A 19,667-nucleotide genomic window follows, 5' to 3' on the forward strand; every position below is an offset into this window, starting at 1 on the left:
TTTTTTTTTGGCTCGCATGAGAGTTGACTACTTTAATCCGTTTTCCTTTCCTATTGGTCTTAACGCTTTTATTATTTTAATGTCCTGTTGGTTTTAAGTTGGTCTCAGTGTTTTATTGTGTTGTTTTAATGTTTTTTTTTATGTTTAACTGTACAGCTCTTTGGTCAACTTTTGTTGTTTTAAAATGTACTTTATGAATAAATTTGGATTGGATATTTATTTTTTTATTATTATATATTATTTATTTATTTATTATTTAGATATTTCAAATTGTTTCTAGTTGTTTGACAGCCCCCGGTAGTTTTTTTGTTTTTATTCATCTTCCTTTCCTTGCATTTTATTTGTTGTATAATTAATTTTATTTTTATATTATTTTTATACTGTAAAATATATTTACTGATTTTTTTTGTAACGAAACAAATTTGAATATGTACTTTATGTAACTACTATATTGAACTTTCTAAATAAAGTATTGGAAGTTAGGACGAGGAAACCATCAGGGCCATTTCATGTTATTAAATATATGAATATTAGTTTACTTTAATTAGTATTTGTTTCATCAACAGTTTTACTTTTAATTCATTGCACTTTACTCAACGTAATGCTACTTGCAGCTTACTGTCTTTGTACTTGTTTTATGCCCAATTTTTTTGTTATTTATATTTATTTTTAAATGAATTTATGCATTTAATTTTTTTTAATGGTTTTATCCACATTTTGTATTATTTATTTAATATTTATTTATTTTCATTTATTTATTGTTTATCTTTTTTATTATTTATTTATTATTTATTATATTTGTTTTAAATGTATGTATCTATTTATGTATTCATGCATTTATGGTCATTTCATGTCTTTTTTTTATTTTTCTTATTATATAAACCATTCCCCTGCATACTGAATATTGTATATGGAGAGAATGACAATAAATATATGTGTTACTGTTGCACAAATGAAAAAATGCAGCTTAAAATTTAAGTTCCTTTTTCATTTTACAGGACAGAAAATATGCTAATTTCATACACTGAACATGCAGCCTCCTGGCGACGCCTTTGGTTGTCAGAGACTCAAACGCAGGAGGTGGACGGGTCCAACAAACACAAGGCGTTCATCCAGGAGACCGCTGTTTGTGTCCCGTGTTCACAGCGTTCAGCGTCATTTTCACTGTACAAACATAGTAATTTTAAGCCCAACAATGTTGTTTTTTCCTAAACCTAACTAGAGTGGTTTTATTGCCTAATCCCAAGCAAGTGTTTTTGTTTAATTCACAACATCAAGCGTGCGTTTAGTGTGACCGGAAAGTGACGCAGAGGGGTCTGACGACGCGTCATTTGGGATGAGAACGTGTTGTCTCTGCACACTTACACTCTTTTTTATAGGAGTTAGATAGAAGTTGTAAACATCTAATTTAATTCCAATCTCAACAGGAGCGCTGTTTGTACACAAAAAAAACCTGAAACCTGACCTGTGCGTGATCTCTCCTCGTCCTCCCGACGTTCCCACATTGTGATTGAACATCTAACAGTTTGCCTGACTTGTCCCGCAGTTTCCTTTGTTCATTTTAAAGGTGTGTGTCAGCAGCTTGTATTCATATATAATCACATCTGCTCTTCACTGAGCGAGCAGGTTCAAGGACGCTTTGACAGGATCTCAATAATGAAGCTCTTTGCTCTCAGGATCTGTGAGTCTGAGCAGCAGATAGCTGGATATCAGACATCCTCAACAGAAAATGACGGATTTCCTTTTCAGTGAAGGAAATATCTTTAATACTTCTGGTTCAACAAATGTCAAAAGTGGTTATTTTTTAAGCTTGTAAGGTGCTATTAATGTTAAAATGACTGTACTTATTACAACACAGGAAACAGAAATGAAGCCGTTCATGAAAGCGCTGCACGGCTACAGATGAAACTGGCTCTTTGACACCTTTAGAGAGAAGAAGCGTCCCAAATAAAACAATAATAATAAAAATAAATGTAGTCATTAATTGATAAAATGTTACTAATTACGATAATTCTGTTTTAATTTGCTTCTTTATTTATTTATTTATTTATCTTTATTTTAATTTTTTTTTAATTTTCCCTTTTATTTATTTACGTATTTATTTTAATTAATTTATTTTTAAATACATTTATTTATTGTTGCATTTATTTTGTATTAATTTTCAAATGTATGTATTTATTTATTTATGTATCCATGCATTTATTTATTTCTGCACAATTTTCCCTTATTTGTTCCCCCAAACTTATTAATTTATGTATTCTTTTCTTTATACATTTCGCTACACATTTATTTATGCAATTCTCTGGGTCACAGCATACAAATACATACATTTAAAAATAAATAAAAAATAAATGCAAAGATTATTCAAAAATGTAATAAAAATAAATAAATAAATGAATAAAAGGGAGACTTAAACAGAAAAGTAAATAAATAAGGGAATTAATACAAAGATAAATAAATAAAGAAGCAAATTAAAACAGAAATGTATGTCACATTTTATCAATTAATTAATGGCTACATATATTTTGTTATATTTTGTTACTACTTTTAATGACATTTATTTTGTTTATCGAGTCATCTATTTATTGATGGACTTATTTTTTTTATTTTGGCAGATTCCATACCTTCCTTTCTAAATGTGAATTAAATAATTTATGAGTTATAATAAATCAAAATCTGGATGGTAATTTTTCACTGAATGAAAACATGGTGTGTAATAAATACAGTGTTAACAGCGTTGGTGGTGTGAAGAGACAGCGGCTGGCATATGGACGTCCCCCCCCCCCGCCTGTCTTCATGAAACAGCAGCAGCCTGCTGCCAGATAATACATACAGATCTACTTTAATACAAAGAAATCTCGTATTATTCCGCCCATTACGTAAAGGGATGAGATTATCGATACACAGATTAATGAACATCCAATGGCGTAACGCCCCGCCCCCTCCACCACCCCGCCACCCCGCCACCCGCCCGTCTGCACACAGCACTTCAATCATCCACATATAAAAATAGAAAACCCCACAATGACTTGCAAGTTTAGTTGTTAGATTTTAGTCTTTATTGTACTATTTTTTTTTCTTGACAATTTGCTAGCGGACATGTGAAAACTTGGACCAACAAAAACATCATCATTATTATTATCATTTTTTTTTTTTTTTTTTTTTTAATTACAGCATTTCGCCAGACTGCGCGGTAGGTAACAGTGAAGAAGATGTGTTTTTAAAAAAAATTAAAACAAGAAAGTAGAATTCAAACCAAACGGGGAAAAAAAAAAAAAAAAAAAATTGACTTTAATATTTGATGGTTTTTTTTTTTTTTTTTTTTTCTTTTTTAAATTCATGTACACAATATAACAGTCTAAAAACATTAAACACACAGAGCTGAAGACATTGCAGTGTTGGTTGGGAAGTGGCAGTCCTCAGGGCAGTTTATATACTGTAGCATGGTCCTGCTGTATACTGTCAAATATCTACTGGGGACGGAGACGGAGGGGAGGGGGAGGGAGGGGGGAGGTTGGGGGGGGGGGGGACTACAAACCAAAATGGCCGTCAATATAAAACTAACAGTCTTTTTTTTTTTTTTTTTTTGTCTTTATATCCACCAATCAGGAGTCGGTAGAGACGGAGAGCAGAGTTAAGTAGCTTGACGAGGAAAATAGGGCGGCGAGGGAAACGGGGGGAGTGGGGGGGTGGAATGTCTCGATTTTCATTTTTTACATTTTTCTTTTTCTCTCGTAGACAAATATAAAATCTCACAGACAAGCAAAGAAAACAAAAAGTAAAAACACGTGATGTTTTTGTATGTATGCGTCGGACGGAGGGAGACGGATGGAGGGATGGAGGGACGAAAAGAAGGGCTTGAATTATTATTGCTTTCTGAGTAATTATTATTTTATCTCATCTAACATGAATTGCATCTTTTCTCATTCTCTCAAATCTCTCTCTCTTTCGCTCTCTTTTTCTCACCATGGTGTTCTGTTAACACGTGATTACTCCGTTTATTCGGGAGGAAGGAGGGATGAAGGGAGAGGAGGAGGAAGAGGAGGAAGAGGAGGAGGAGGGGAAGGAGTTAGGGGGTGGGCGGGGCTCAGAGCGAATCCTTGCTCAGCGAATCCCGGGCAGTTCTAATCCTCTTTGTGTGGCCTCACACGTTTCCCGCCTTTTTGTCTGGTAAAATGATGAACAGAAGAGATTGAAAAAATGTATTAAAAAATAGGAATCTTGGAAAAAGAATAATAATAATAATAATAATAATAATAATAATAATAAACAGTCATATAAAAAGGTGTTGTGTTTAGTGGTTTAAGTACAGATGTTGGTCTTTAGTGTTGGGTTACTTTACGTTATCTTTGGACGTACACAAAGCAAACAACAACAACACGTCACATTATAATGGAGGATCATCATCATCATCATCATCATCATCATCATCATCACATGAACAGGAAGACGTCTTTCTGCCTGTCTGTCTCTCATTGTCCTACATCTGTGTAGTCTGTCCTTTGTGCTCAGAGGTCACAGACTCTTGACCTTGAAGAGGTTTTTCCCTGAAATCAGATAACCTGACCGTCAACCGGTATGTCGTCTGTCTATGTATCTGTCTGTTTGCCCCCCCACCCCTCCAGAGAGAGAGAGAGAGGCGGCAGCAGAGAGAGAGAGAGAGAGAGAGAGAGCAGGCTAGTTAATCTGGCTTGTTGAAGAGGCTCCGTGACACTTTGATTTTGCCCGCTAATCCGTTGATGGACTCAACTCTATTGATGTCTGCTAAACCAGCTTTTCTCTTCCGCGGCGAAACAGAGAGCTAACTATCTAAGCTACGGCTAGTTAGCGCTAGAGCAGCCAGCTGCCCGTCAGCTGGAGGATCGAAGGAGGGAGGCCGAAACGCGGAGCTCGACGGTCTGCAGCGAAAGCCTTGGCGGGTTTTAGCTATAGGGCTGTCAGTCGATCGATTCTTATCCGTTAACCTTAAAGGGAGATTTATCAAGTATTAATAAACTCTTATGCTGCTTTATGCAAAATGTATGTATATATTTATTATTGTAAATCAATTAACAACACAAATCAATGACAGATATTGTCCAGAAACGAATTTGCGTTAATGCGTTATTATCGCGTAAACTTTGACAGCCCTAGTTTTAACCCTTCTTGTATTAGTGCACTTACGCTTTGGTTACACAAATGGTGGAGGGACATACGATCAACAATAAAATCGGTCCCCTGACTGTGCATTGAACCGAAAAAACAAAACAAAAATTGCTCATCATTTTTGTAAACAGAGCAACGAGGAGTCTTGCAGCATTTTGCAGCAGTTTGTTAAGTTGGTGATCGCACTAGTTTAAAGGAACAGTGTGTAGGATTTCGGGGGTTCTATTAGCAGAAATGGAACATAATATTCACAACTACTAAGAATTCGTTAGCTTAGAATGAGCATATCTACGTAGGGAGCAGGTCCTCTTCACGGAGTCCGCCATGGTGCTCCTCCATGTTTCTACAGTAGCCCAGAATGGACAAACCAAACACCGGCTCTAGAGAGAGACTTTACCCGTAGTTCTCCGACACGCTTGAGAAACTGCGGTAGCGTGAGCCGCAGAGTGCTAAATCGTGTTACTCCTAAAGTGGTGTTATTACACCGAATTCACACCAACAATTAACAGAAGACGCTAAAAGTTCAACTTTTCCCAACTTTTGTTTGGGCGCACTTTGCCGCAGAATCAAACCGCCGCAGCTCGCTGAGCTTTTCATAGACATTGCATGGCACTTCTCCGCTGCTCTAGCGTGAATTTGGCGTTACGGTAAGGATGATCTTTCAAGCGAGGCGAACAGCGTTACCGCGGTTTTGCACTCTGCGGCTCATGTTTACCGCGGTCTTCCAAAGGGAAGATTCGGTTGGTTCCAATCTGCAACCACACCACTCAATGCCGCCAAATCCTACACACTGTCCCTTTAAGGATACTGTGTACTTTACTTCCCTTTGAAAACATCACCACAAGCTCACTTTGAGCATTTCTTGTAAAATTGTCAGCAGATAACAAGTTAATCTTGCAAAAAAAACTTCCTGAGATAATTATCATTTTGATGTGTCTGCAGCTTGGGCTTATTCAGCGTTAGTATGGAAGACGACAGGACGGAAAGAAGACTTAACCAGTCTAATTTTAACCTCTTATAGTAACTGAACTGATCTGTAAGGACTTTCGGTGTTGGCTGGAAGACTTTGATTGAAAGGAGAATCAAATCTGCAAAAATCAATAAATCATTTCCATATTAAATGGAGGGTTCATGAGCCTGTTAGCAATAGTTTCTGACATGCTGGGGGAGAAAAGTAAAGAAAGTAATACAAATTTAACTTAACGTAACTGACTCGTGTAGATCTGATGGAAGAAATACACTATTTTAATCAATACAGTGGCGCAACAGCTCACATTTCACTCAGGTAACCGTGACCTGAAGCATCTTTTTAGGTTTTTTAAGTCTATTTCTTTTGTTTTACAGGCGTAACGATGGGCGAAGGACTTGGGCAGTGCCCCTCGCCATCTTGATAGATGCTCAAGACGACCTTTAACATCTGTATGAGACGCGCCGGGCTTTCAACAAACTCCAATGTAAACCTATCCGTGTCATTATAAACACTCAGAGCAACGGACGTAATCACTCTGATTGGCTGTTCAGCTTAAACCAATCAGTGCACGAGAAGAGAAACGGACGTGAGGAGAGCAAGCGGACGAGTAAAGTCAAGAGGACAAACACAGAAGACTCTTCTCATTTTTCATCTTCATTTCATCTGAGTTTTTCCCGTGTGTGTGCGTGCATCAGGAAGGCTAACTTGGCGCACCTGTGGCTTTCTCCTCCTTTAACCACAGGGCTATCCCCTCATGACAGTTTGGGAGTCCCGTAGAGAGTTTCCCTCAGAGGAACCGTATTGTTGTCTGGGACTACGAACATTATTTTCAACTTTAGTTTTGAACCCGAACTATCTCTGTCACATCATGTTGCTCGCGACAGCCTCAGGCTGTTATAATTAAAAATGTGGAGCTCAGATCACATTTTGGCCAAGACGGAGACACCCTCCGGGTGAAAGACTGACAGGAACGGACGGTCCTAAGCGAGTTATAAGAGGAGCGAAATGCCCGTTGATGCGCAGAAGGAACTGTGTAGAATAATTAATCAAAACGACACGTTTGATGTGCACATAAGCACGGAGGGTTCTGTGGTTTAACAGTCTGATGCTAGTTGCATAAAATGTAACCAGCGGATCTTCCGCGTCTGTGCGTAATTGTGGCTTGACAACATCACTATAGTTAAAGACTGCAGCGGTGCGCTGAGCTGGCTCTCTGTATATAGACTTATCTCGTCTGGGACAGAACATGATAAACATCTAAGTATGATATTGTTATCATTATTTTAATTGTGGTGAAAACCGGGACAATTTGTTAGTGACTGTTGAAAACGGGGACATTTGAGTGTTTTACAGATATTTGTCGAGACTCGGAACACGTCAGCTTTAAACCGGGACAGTCCCGGACAGACCGGGACGTCTGGTCATCAGCCTCGACCACCAGCGGTTAATTTCAACATTGATAACGAGTTACAAGTGTTGTTGACCTTGTTGTCTCTGCTAGCAGCTGTTGTGCAGTTAAATTCTGTATTTTGTAATGCTACTGCTGACTACATGCACAGCTATTATTCAAGGGCACATTAATTGCTGTGTCCAGTGCTGCTTCCTGTTTACACCTGCACGTGCATGCTCAGTGTACGTGAATGGTCATGTGATATGCGTTTTCAGGCGTGGTAGTATGGACGGAGATTAATCCTGAAACGTCTCTAAAGCGCTCGTCTGGACGGAGATCGTTTTTTTAAACGTATAAGTGTGGATGTAGCCTGAGGTGAGTTCAATCTTAGGAAAAGAGTTTGAGCTTCAAAGAGGCGTCCAGTGAATCGCACGGCGGCGGCAGCAGCAGGAGCGCTCCCCCACAAACATCTGCCGGGGCTGTATGAGATCAAAACGAGGCGGGTTGCCGGACAGCGAGCCTCACGCTGCTCTTGAATGGAGAGGGAGGCTGGGGGCTGATAAATATTGGACGAGGGAACAAGAGCACCTTCTGGTTCACGCGCACTTTCACCTCCTCGTGCTCGGCGTCCAGCAGCTTCTTCGGCTCCCAGGTGGGGAGCGTGTAAAAACGGTACGAACGAGAGGTGAAGCTTTGCTGGAAAAAGAAGCTTAGGAGACGTAAAAATGTCTTTACATCATCCATTGTCATGTCTGCAGGTCATGACAGACTGAACCAAATAAAAGCTCTTAAAAGGCCTGTTTCATGTCGTTATATCTCGCGCCGTGACAGACTGCCGCCGCGCAGCAGTTCATTATGTTTTTTATCTGAGTTCATGAGCAGTCAGCATCCAACCATAGCTGCCCTGGGAATCCACGCTCACCACCTGAGTCCTTGTTATTGTTAAATGGTTTAGTTGTCTGGCTGTTCATGAACTTTAGAATGAAATTAGCAGTCACTAAATGAAATGCTTGTCTCTCTCTCTCCACCTCTCTTCTATCGAACACTCGCTGGATATTTACAGGTGAACAAACACTTATTTAACAACAACTTATTTAAAGGGATTCAGGAATCGTTTTAATCATGCATTCACTCAGGAGAGTTGGCATGCCTATGTATGCGTGGTTCTGCGTAGGCTTTATTTACTGTATGTGTGTGCAACTTTAAAATCAGAATTTTGGGAAACACACTTTTTCAGTTTTAATCTTGTCGTATCAGGATGTGGTTAGCCTAGTTTAGACTGGAAGCAGGGGGAATCAGTTAGCCTGGCTCTGTCGCCAGAAAGAAATGTTGGCATTGGACGTTTCTGCAAAACCCCGGATACGTTGGATGACGACGTTTTTGAATATGTTTCATATCAGCCTCGTATCACACTTGCAGAAATGCAATACCACGAAAAAACATCATGGATGTGTTCAAATAATTAAACAACATAACAACCAGGGCTGTCGATGGATTAAAATAGTCAATCGTAAACTAATCACACGCTTTTTTTATCTGTTTATCGGTTTTATAGTTTACTATTATACCAGGATCGGACTTTTCTTCTGCCTTTCTTTCAGACATTTTCCAAACTTTATTTTGACGTTTTTTCTGACATTTTTGGGACTTAAAAAAAAAAAAATTGGACAATTTTCTCCGAATTTTTTCAGACTTTTTTCGGACACTCTTCATAACTTCATATCAAACATTTTTCGGGCTTTTTTCGGACATTTTTCAAACTTTTTATTGAAATTTTTTCTGACATTAACTTGGACAAAAACCCTCACACATTCACATATCTGGAGGTCAAAGGTCAAGGGACAGTTATATAGATGAGCGTATATTTAACCTCCTTTGCGACAAGCTAGTATGACATGGTTGGTACCGATGGACTCATCCGGTTTTCTACTTTCATATGATATCATTATCTTCACTCTGGCTTTAAAACTGAGCCCGACACAACCTAAAAATCACAAGTTGGCAAATAAATTAGTAACGACGAATTTGCATTAACGCGTTATTATCGCGTCAACTTTGACAGCCCTAGTCAAAATTATATAAAAATGTCCATCGTGTATTTTTTTTCTATATCGTTTCTATCGCGATATAGGCTTGCTATATTTTTATTTTTATTTTTTTTTCAATAATTTTACTTAAAACTGCTTAAAATGTCCATTTTGCACTCAAGTTCTTAAAATGAGAAAATACTAATTTTCATTTGTCAAGTATTTAATTCACACAGGAGTATAGAAGAATAGGCTTTACCATGTGGTTATTTCATATAAACTATTTATTTATTGATTACCAGAAAACATGTGATATCGTGATATATATTGTGACAGACAATTTCTGTAACTTTAGACATTCATACCTACTTCAGGCTGTGATTGGTCAACAACAACTTGACACAACTATTTCTGTCACTTGAATGAATGAATGAAAGAGACTTAACATTATATCACATCTCCTTCAGTACCGATGGATTCATCAGGTTTGTATAGTTTCATATGATACCAGTATTTTTTCACTCTACAACCCAAAAAGTTGCGCCAATGCATTAAAGAATTTAGTGGCGTTAAAACTAATTTGCATTAACGCTTTATTATCGCGTTAACAGCCCTAATAAAAACGTAACATAACCGTAACAAAGCAACAGAACCACTACAGTTTAGGAAAGAACTACATGGTCGGGCTTAAAACTACTACGTTTGTACAGTGACAGTGACGCTAAACGTCGTGAACATGGGACACGAACGAACTGCTGACTGCAACGTGACGCACGGGACACGAACAGCGGTCTTCAGGATGAAAGCCTTGTGTTTGTTGGACCCATCCACCTCCCATCCCCCTCCCATCCCGCCCGCCACGTGTGTCTCTTTACGCTATTTAAACTACATCACTCGCTCTGACTGAATGCAAAAACGTCGCCATTCAACGTATCCGTGGTTTGCAGAAACGTCCAATACCAAAAAAAAATTCCTGACGACTGGGTTGTGCATCAAGTCTTTGTGCTAAGCTAGGCTATCCAGCAAACATGACATCAGGAAGACGTTTAGATCATCAGTCCAGACCCACTTTTTGGACGTCTGTGGACGTGCACTTCAGGTTGACATCAATAGTTGAACGTTAAAAGACGTCTACAGAAGTCGCGCAAAACCTTTCATTCTGGCTCCTCAGTGGACGTCTTCGGACACCGACAGAGACGTTAAATTGATCCTGAGTGATTGATACTTATTATTAGCTTAAGTTGTGAGCGTAATTTAACCTCTTTTGCAACAAGCTAGTATGACATGGTTGGTACCGATGGATTCTTTAGGTTTTCTAGTTTTATATGATGTCAGTATCTTTACTATACAACCCAAAAATTGCAAGTTGCATTAATGCGTTAAAGAATGTAGTGGAGTTAAAATGAATTTGCGTTAACGGTTTCTTATTGCGTTAACAGCCCTTATAACAACGTAACGTAACAACCGTAACGAAACACCTATAGGTAGGTTTAGGAAATAACTCCATGGTTGGGCTTAAAAGTACTACGTTTGTACGGTAAAAATGTCGCTAAATGTCGTGAACCGAATGCAAAAACATCGCCAACGTATCCGTGGTTTGCAGAAACGTCCAATGCCAACATGTTTTCCTGACGACTGGGCTGTGCTTCCAGTCTTTGTGCTAAGCTAGGCTACCCACATCCTGAGTAATTGATATCGATCTCCTCATCTATCTCTTGGAAAAAAAAAAAAGTGAGTAAGCGTATTTCCCAAAATGTGTTGAACTATTCCTTTAACGTGTGTTTGCATGCGGATATGTGTAACTTTACATTTGGCACATTTAAAGTGTATTTCATGCAAGTATTAACTTACATGAACGGTGCATTTCCTCATACATGTGTTCACCTGTGTGCATAAATGTGTGTTTTCTTAGTATGGAATGTCGGCGTCGTAACACCCGTTCAGACCGTTGTCGACGCACAGCTCCCTCTCTAATTGGTCGGTTGCTGCTGACATCACGTTCTGAACGATGGCCACCGCCGCCTCTCGGAGATCCCTCTTCCTCATCTCCTCCTCCTCATCTTCCTCCTCCTCCTCCTCCTCCCTCTCTCCTCCGTTTTGTGGAGACTCTGCCTCCCTTCCCTCCTCTTCCTCCTCCTCGCTAACGGCTAACGCTAGCTCAGGTTGTTTACTGCTATCGTTAGTTATGGTTATGGTTATTGTTGGTACTTGTTGTTGTTGTCTGTTGTTAGTATCTCCATCTTTGCTGCTGCAGCTGTTTTGTGGCTCATTAGAGTCCCGGTCGGCGTGCTCTAACTCACCGCTGTTCACAGCCGCCGTGGCGTTGATGATCTTGGCGTTGGCCTCCTCTTTCGCTCCCCCTGCCTCCTTGCTCTTCTTCACGGGGCTGCCCCCCGTCGTCTTCTTCTCCTCCTCCTCCTCCTCCTGGTGATTGTGTGTGGCGTTCTCCTCCCCCGTGCCGTTGGAGCAGCCGTTCTCCCCGTTGGTCACCGGAGCTTCGGCCGGCGTCTTCTCCACCTCCTTCGGCGCCTCCCCTCCGGTCACCTCCTCCACCGGCGTCTTCTTCTCGGCCGCTGCCGCCACCGGCACCGGTGTCTTCTCGGCCTCCGCTGCGTCTTTGTCATTGGACTCCTCGGTCGCTGTGGCGACTTCACCGTCAGCAGCTGCTTCCTCCACTGCTTCTCCTGCCTCCGCGGCTTCCTCCTCCTCCTCCTCCTCCTCCTTGGCGCCCTCGCCCATGTCCACGCTGGTGGACTTGCCCTTTCGCAGGATGAAGTTCTTCAGGGAAACTGCACGGCCAAAATGTGTGCGCTTGGCCTTGGCTGACTTGCCGTCTTTGCTTTCTTCTGCCGCTCCATCCTCACCTGCAGCGAAGAAGAGGAGTTCAGGGTTAAAGTTTCTTTATGAATGATGACATTTTGCCGTTTAAGAGAAACAGAACTTCCTCCTGCAGAATGATTAATCACAAAGGATTTAAATAAATTCACTAATAGGTGAGTTTATGGTTTTCACAAGAATAATGATTAAGAGAACTATATTTAAAGCTGCCTTAATTAATTTTGTGCCACTAGAGGGGACGAAAAAATTTCATATAATGAAACATACATCCACCATATCATTGGCTTATGTGTATCTGTCACAGGTATGTGTGGCCATCTGATGAATGTAAGTCCAATATTTATCATGGGTGGGAAAAAGAAATCGCTTCACTTATGTAATACAATTTTATTTTTACGATTTTTAAATTGTTTTTTTTTTTATGTCAGAATCGATATATGTGCTTCATCTGAGTCTATGTGGAGGTAAAAGGAAGTTACCGCTTTTATTGTGGTAGTCTGAGTAACGTGACGTCATATCCGTTCCGTATCCGTCAACCAAAACAAACGTTGGAGGGTCGTCGTGGAAACGACCAGCACCCTCACATGTTAAATCCAGCGTGGTAAACACTACACATCCAGTAAAGGATGGAAACACTTTGGGTTTCACACATTGACAGGAAAAGCAGAGCTAGACAGAGCAGAGCTAAAGCTGCATGCTAACTTCTAAAAAAGGCCAAAGTATGTCCGAAATATGGCCCAAAAATTTCCAAAAAAGGCAGAAATTTGTTCAAACAAAAGTCCGAAAAAGGCAGAAATATATGTCTGAATCAAAGTCTGAAAAATGTCTGAAATATTTTCTGAAAAAAACGTCAGAAAAATGCCCGAAAAATGTCTGCAAAATATCCGAAAAAGTTAGCAGATAGCAGGAAACGTCATCGTATCGCGGTAACGTTGCATTCGAGCCGGCCGTCGCTCTCGTCTCCGTGGTCAAATGGGCCGACGCTACAACTGTAGAGCACCCAGATACTGACATTTATGTTCTCTGCATTCCAACAGCCCCGATGGAGCTGACCATGGATGGATTAAGAGAACGGAGCTGACGGGAGAGCTAGAGACCTCCTTGGAGAAGTTAGAGGAAGTAGACACGTGGGACTACGTACGCTTTTCAAAATAAGGTGTTAACAAAGAGAACTGCATATACAAAATACATCTATGGAAATAAGATTGATTGGATTATATTCACTATTACTCTACTTTTAGCTCCATTTGGGTCTCCATGTAGCAACTCAAGAGAAAAATAATAAAATAAAACCATTTGCAATACAACAACTCTAAACTGTGTTTTTTAATCTACTTTGAAGCAACTACTCACATTTCTGTTTAAACCTCCTCCTACATTTGGGTATTCTCCTGATTCTGTATTTTTGTACCATGTTTTTCTTTCTGCAGCGGAAGCAGAGCAGAAACAGCTATATTTAGTCTTTGCTGTTGACTGAAGCCACAGTGGGATTTGAATTTCACATCAGATGTTGAATATTTTATTTGGGGAGAATGTTCAATTACATTACCTCCTCCAGAGTTAGCAAGCCACTACCTCCTGTCTGTCCTCCCCGGACGGGGACGGTGTGAACATGATGTCAGGGTCTAAATGTTTTAATGGAGTCCATGTTGAACCGTGGTGCCAAAGAAACCACTCTATTGTGATTTGTATTCACTATTTTAACACTAGACCATGAAGGGAACAAGTTGAATAATACACTTCTAGGGACTTTTACTTTGGAAAAACTCTAAATGAATCCAGTTTTTTTTCGGAAATATTTCAGACGTTTTTCAGATTTTTATTTAGATATTTATTTAGGATATTTTTGGACCATATTTCGGACATACTTTAGAATTTTTTCGGCCTTTTTTCAGACATATTTCAGACATTTTTTAGACATATGTTGGCCTTTTTTAGAAGTTAGCATGCAGCTTTAGCTCTGCTCTATCTAGCTCTGCTTTTCCTGTCAATGTGTGAAACCCAAAGTGTTTCCATACTTTACTGGATGTGTAGTGTTTACCACGCTGGATTTAACATGTGAGGGTGCAGGTCGTATCCACGACGACCCTCTGACGTTTTCTACTTCCTCATCTCGGCTCGGTACGGTTTGTTTTGGTTGACGGATACGGAACGGATATGACGTCACGTTACTCAGACTACCACAATAAAAGCGGTAACTTCCATCTACATCCACATAGACTCAAAATGATTGTTACTCGGATTGAAAGAACCTGTACAGCAATGGTTCCCAACATAGGGTCGAGCCCTCTCTAAAGGGTCACATGATAAGTCTGGATGGGTCCATTAGATGATTAATGGTGTTAAGTTAAAGTTCTCTAACACCTTCCTCTGATTGGTGCATTTTAGAAATATTGGATAATATTGGCTGCTGCTCACCTGCAGCTGCAGTTGCATCCTCCTCCCCGCTGGGGGCGCACTCCGTGTTGGCGCGTTTGGACTTTGGGATGACGCGCTTCTTGAAGGAGGTCCAGATCTCGTTGGCGTGTTGCGTCACCGTCCCACCTCCCGCCGTCGCCGCCTTCTCCTCCTCCGCTCCCTCAGCCTTCTCCTTCTCCTCCCCTCCCTCCGTCTTGGCCTCCTCTTCTCCTCCCTCCGCCTTAGCCTCCTCTCCTCCCTCAGCTCCTCCCGCCGCCGCCTCCTCTGGCTTGTCGTTGTCAGCAGAGTCTTTGTCGGAGCCCTTAGCCTTGCCGCTGATGCCGACCATGGACGGGTCCCTCTTCATACCCTGGAAGGTCCAGGAGCGTTTCAGCTTCCACCTCTTCTGCCCCGACTCCTTGGAGTCCAGCGTGGAGGAGTCTCCGCCTCCTTCTCCTCCTTCTCCATCCTCCTTGACTTCCTCTACTCCTCCTCCTCCTCCGCTCTTCTTGTGCGCCTTCTGAGCCATGAGCTTCTTGAAGGAGTGCCAGCGCTTCATGTGCTTGGTGGTTGCTGAGGAGGACGACGCTTTCTGTTCGCCCTCTGCGCCTCCCTCTGCAGCTCCCTCTGCTCCTCCCTCTGCTCCTGCTGCTGCTCCTCCCTCCTCTATGGTGGAGTCGGTGGTGTTAAGTGCTTCAGGGTCTTCCAGCCGGTCCAGGGACTTGGATCGAACCTTGACTTGTTTCTGGGGTTCTGCGGCGGCGCCGTCCTTCTTCTCGGTGCTGCGATGGGAGAAGATCCTCGCCACCGGCTTCCTGATCATATCTCGAACTGTGGATTTAGCCTCCGCCGCTTTGCCCTTCTCTGCTTTCTTCTCCTCCTCCTTCTCTACGTTTTCTGGAGCTTTCTCTATCGCTCCATCTCCTTCTGCACCTCCCTCTGCTCCTCCCTCAGCTGCTGCGGCCTCCTCGCCTCCTTTCTCTCCCTCTTTCTCGCCTCCTTCGGCAGCGCTCTCCTCTCCTCCTCCTCCGGCGGCTGTGCTCTGCTCTTTCTTCTTCCTTCCTGCCATCACCTTCCCCAGGCCGCTCTTGTTGAGGAAGGAGTCCAGGAACGAGGTCTTGGGCTCGGCAGAGGAGGTGTTTTCCGAGCTCTGAGGAGGTGCCGCCTCCCCGCTAGCTGCTGCTTCTCCCTCCTCGGCTCCTGCCGCCGCCGTCGCCGCCGCTGTGTCGTTATTCACTGTCTCTTTGTTATCGACAACCTCGTTGTTGACAGCGGTGCCATCTTTATCGACAACTTCGCTGTTGACAGTCTCTGAGTTTGCGTTGGCGTTTTTAGCCGGCTGCTCAGCCTCCGTCGGCTTGCTCTCGGGGGTTTTCCCGTCTTCCTGGACCACCGGCGCCGCGCTGGCCTCCGTCGCCGCCATTTCGGAAAGGGAAAACAAAACAACAACAAAAGAAAAAGTGTGTTCCTTCCTTTTCCTTCCCTGGCCTTCTGCCCTCCTCTTCCTCTCTCGTTCTGGTGTTTCGTTCCTCCCGCTGTGGTGGCGCTCTCAGGTCATGGAGAGCACGGTGGAGAACAGTGGCGAGGAGGAAAGATACTCAGCATCCTACTTGTCCTCCAAAACTCCTGCAGAGAGAAGAGGAGAGGATGTGGGGAAGAGGGGCAGAGAGAGGAAGAGGCGCAGATGGTTAATAGTCTGAATCAACACCATAGACACTCAATTAGTCTGGTCTAGACTGTGCATTGAATGGGGAATGAAGTGTAACAAAATAGAGAATCTCAGCGGGAAATGCAATGCAATTATGATGTTTCCTAATCAGTCACACTTCCAAAACTCACACCCCGTGTGATCTGATGTGGGACACACACACACACACACACACACACACACACACACTCACACACACTCCTCCTTTCTCTTTTTAAATTAAATGGATGAAGCAATAAAAAAGGCCTGAGTTCTTAAAAGCTGTGTTTTTATTCAGTTAGGAGTTGGCTGCTTGATTTTCATCAGCTGGTGTTTCAAAACCAGAGCTGGTAGTTGTCCAGATATTTAAAATGGTTTTGTGTTTGACAGTCTCATCCAGCTCAGATGGGACATGGTGATGCATGTTGAGAACTTATCTAAAGAGATTTAGCATTGCACAGCCTTAAAGTTGAATTACAAGGAACAAAATTAAAAACGAAAGTCAAACTTGAGATATCCTGACCTTTAGTTACTAGTATGGGTCAAGCTCTAAAAAATATTGGATCCTATATTTCCAATAAAGACTAGCACCTTTCACATCACATCATCCAACACGTTCTCACTCCCAACTCCTCAAATACCGCCGCTTGGTCAACGCCCTTTGGCATCGGAGAACGACGCACGGGGTACCCCTCGTGACCAGGGACGGCGTGTCAATATGCACTCGTTACATGCATGGTGTCCTTTCAAAATAAACTTCCGTTTTCACAGGAAGTTAGCCGAGTAAGGGTTAAATCAGCAGCAACTGGACTTGGTTTGGGTTCTTGAAGAAGTCTCACTTCTCATCCAAGAAGCTTCTTCAGTTCTGCGAGAGGACTGTGAGAGCTGAAGGAGCTTCTTGGATGAGAAGTGAAACGTCTTCAAGAACCCAAACCAAGTCAAGTTGCAGCTGATTTAATCCTTACTCGGATACCATGACCTGGATGACTGAGAACCTTCACAAACACAGGAAGTTAGGTTTAGGCAACAAAACTACTAAATTTAGGAAAAGGTCGAGGTTGACGTTAACTTTACTGAAAGGACAACACAGTCTTACAGCATTTCGTGAAACAGTCACAAAATATAATCTATTTGATTCAAGTACACGGACACAATTTATTTTGGTGATGCTCAGCACGACTTTCGACTGTCCAGCAACACGTGATGCACGTGTTCATTTCCCTTCCAGTCTTTTCAAAATAAAACTACATAGTTAGGTTCAGGAATAGAATGTCATGTCCAGCGTTCAAGCGCTGACGTACCCGATCGTTGAATGCACCTTATTGGTCCCTGGTTCTCAAACAGGAAACGACATGGCGGCCTGCTCGTAAACTTTCTGTTATTCCGTGTAAACAATCCACCGAAATCTACTTCTGAAAACATTTTAAATAGAGAAATAGGCGATGGTGCCACTGCTGAATCTGGTTTCATTTTAGAATTAGATCGCCTAGTTTGACAGCTTGGTCCACGTTGCGTGAGCCGGACGCATCGCGCCGGACGCATCGCGCTGGACGAGCTCAGTTGCATAAAGGACTGTTCCAACACTCGGCCAGCCAATCATGTAACTTAAGCTATATTTGATACACACACGATACTTGTTAGTAGGATCATTCATTGCTGGGTTTTTCTGCTGCTTGGTTGTAACACCTTTCAGGAGAATTTAATGAATGAATGAATGAATCAGCAGATCAATGAATCTGTGAGTCACACACTCTGATGTGGAGCACCGGCTGCTCAGCTGTGTGAAAGCGTAGAGAGTCCAGACGTTTAGTGAACACGGTCTCAGAGGAGAAGGTGAACGAGTGAGTCAGACTGAAGAGACGCAGACAGAGAGGCACTCAGGTGGAGAAACAATCACACAGGGAGATGGAGGGGAGGAAAACACAGTCAGACAGATGGAGGGAGGGAAAGAGGGGTGTAAACACATACATCACATGCTCCAGATAATCTCACCATGTTGTTGCCACAACTGTCTGGACTGACTGACCAACTGGATGGCTTACTGGCTGACTGGCTGCCATATTGGCTCGCTGGCTACACTGGGAGATTTACTGATTGATTCACTGACCGGCTGGCTGGAAAGTTTACTCAGTTTTAACAGTTTAATCAGTTAGAGGAAGGAAAAAATGTTGAATATATAGCTCATCTTTTGCCACAAATAAAACATCATCCAGTGCTGCATTGGCCAATCCAATAAATGCGAGCACGCGTTCCCGGTACGTGTCCCTCGGCATCGGAAACCGACGCACGGAGGTACCCTTTGGCAACCGTATATGTGACAAACCAGGCTTTCAACTAACTCCAATGTAAACCCACCAGCGGCGTTATTCGACGGTCGGAGCAGTGATGTAGTATTAACCTAACTTCCTGTGAAAACGGAAGTTCATTTTGAAAGGACGGTATGCATGTAACGAGCATATATTGACACGCCGTCCCTGGTCCGTCCAAATGTAACGCTAGAAGGGTAACCCTGTGTGTCGGTCTCTGATGCCGAGGGGCACTGACCAAGCGGCGCTAGGATATTTGACGAGTTGGGGGTGAGAATGTGTTCATCTATTAGCCTTCCTGAATCCATATTTCATGGTCTCACCTGAAACAACACATCCACACCAACGCGTCTAAACATGCGGTAAAATGGACTATCTGGATGATGGACTTGTGCTCTCTCATGCTGTTCAAAGGGTCAACTGGCTGGTTGATTGGTCAACTTGTTGACTTGAGGCAGCGTCAGACTCACCACTATAAACAGAGCATGTTTTATTAACCTCTTTTACCCGAAGAACCCGGTAACAATGTTACTGACACTAGGGATGAATTCTCTGAGGTCTTACCTATCCATAGAGATCAAGATCATGCAGATAGACCTGCTAGTTGTGGAGCTATATTTGATTTATTGTGGTTATGTCTGTCTAGGTGAACCACACCTTCCAGGGATTAAAAGGTTAACTTTATGGCAAACAGACTATATGGAGCATGTGATTACTGTTTCTTATTGTTTCCACACGTTTTACAAGTTCATTTCCAGGTTTAAATGCACCTTTGCGTTGTTCAAGGAGGGAGTCTCGCTAATGCTACAGGTGCAGGGATCCTGCAAGTAAACATGACCTGACGAGCTCTCCAACTATATCCTGTTGCGTGAGTGGCCTCCTCCTGTCTCTTGTTTACTACTCTGAG

At 42.3% G+C, this 19,667-nt stretch overlaps 1 protein-coding gene across 1 annotated transcript in view; it reads right to left on the reverse strand.

Moving 5' to 3' along the window:
• Positions 1 to 3,036: 3,036 nt before the first annotated feature.
• The window catches only part of si:ch211-137a8.4 (neurofilament heavy polypeptide), a 54,545-nt gene continuing 37,914 nt past the window's right edge, over positions 3,037 to 19,667 (reverse strand). The window contains exons 2-4 of the mRNA XM_037775460.1: positions 14,789 to 16,393; positions 11,833 to 12,396; positions 3,037 to 4,167 (exon numbers count right to left, since the gene is read on the reverse strand). Of these exons, the coding sequence (XP_037631388.1) occupies positions 4,145 to 4,167; positions 11,833 to 12,396; positions 14,789 to 16,190 (1,989 nt within the window). The 5' untranslated portion in view covers positions 16,191 to 16,393 and the 3' untranslated portion in view covers positions 3,037 to 4,144. The remainder of the gene's footprint in view (positions 4,168 to 11,832; positions 12,397 to 14,788; positions 16,394 to 19,667) is intronic.

Source organism: Sebastes umbrosus, chromosome 7, assembly GCF_015220745.1.
Source record: "Sebastes umbrosus isolate fSebUmb1 chromosome 7, fSebUmb1.pri, whole genome shotgun sequence".
NCBI classification, from domain to species: domain Eukaryota; kingdom Metazoa; phylum Chordata; class Actinopteri; order Perciformes; family Sebastidae; genus Sebastes; species Sebastes umbrosus.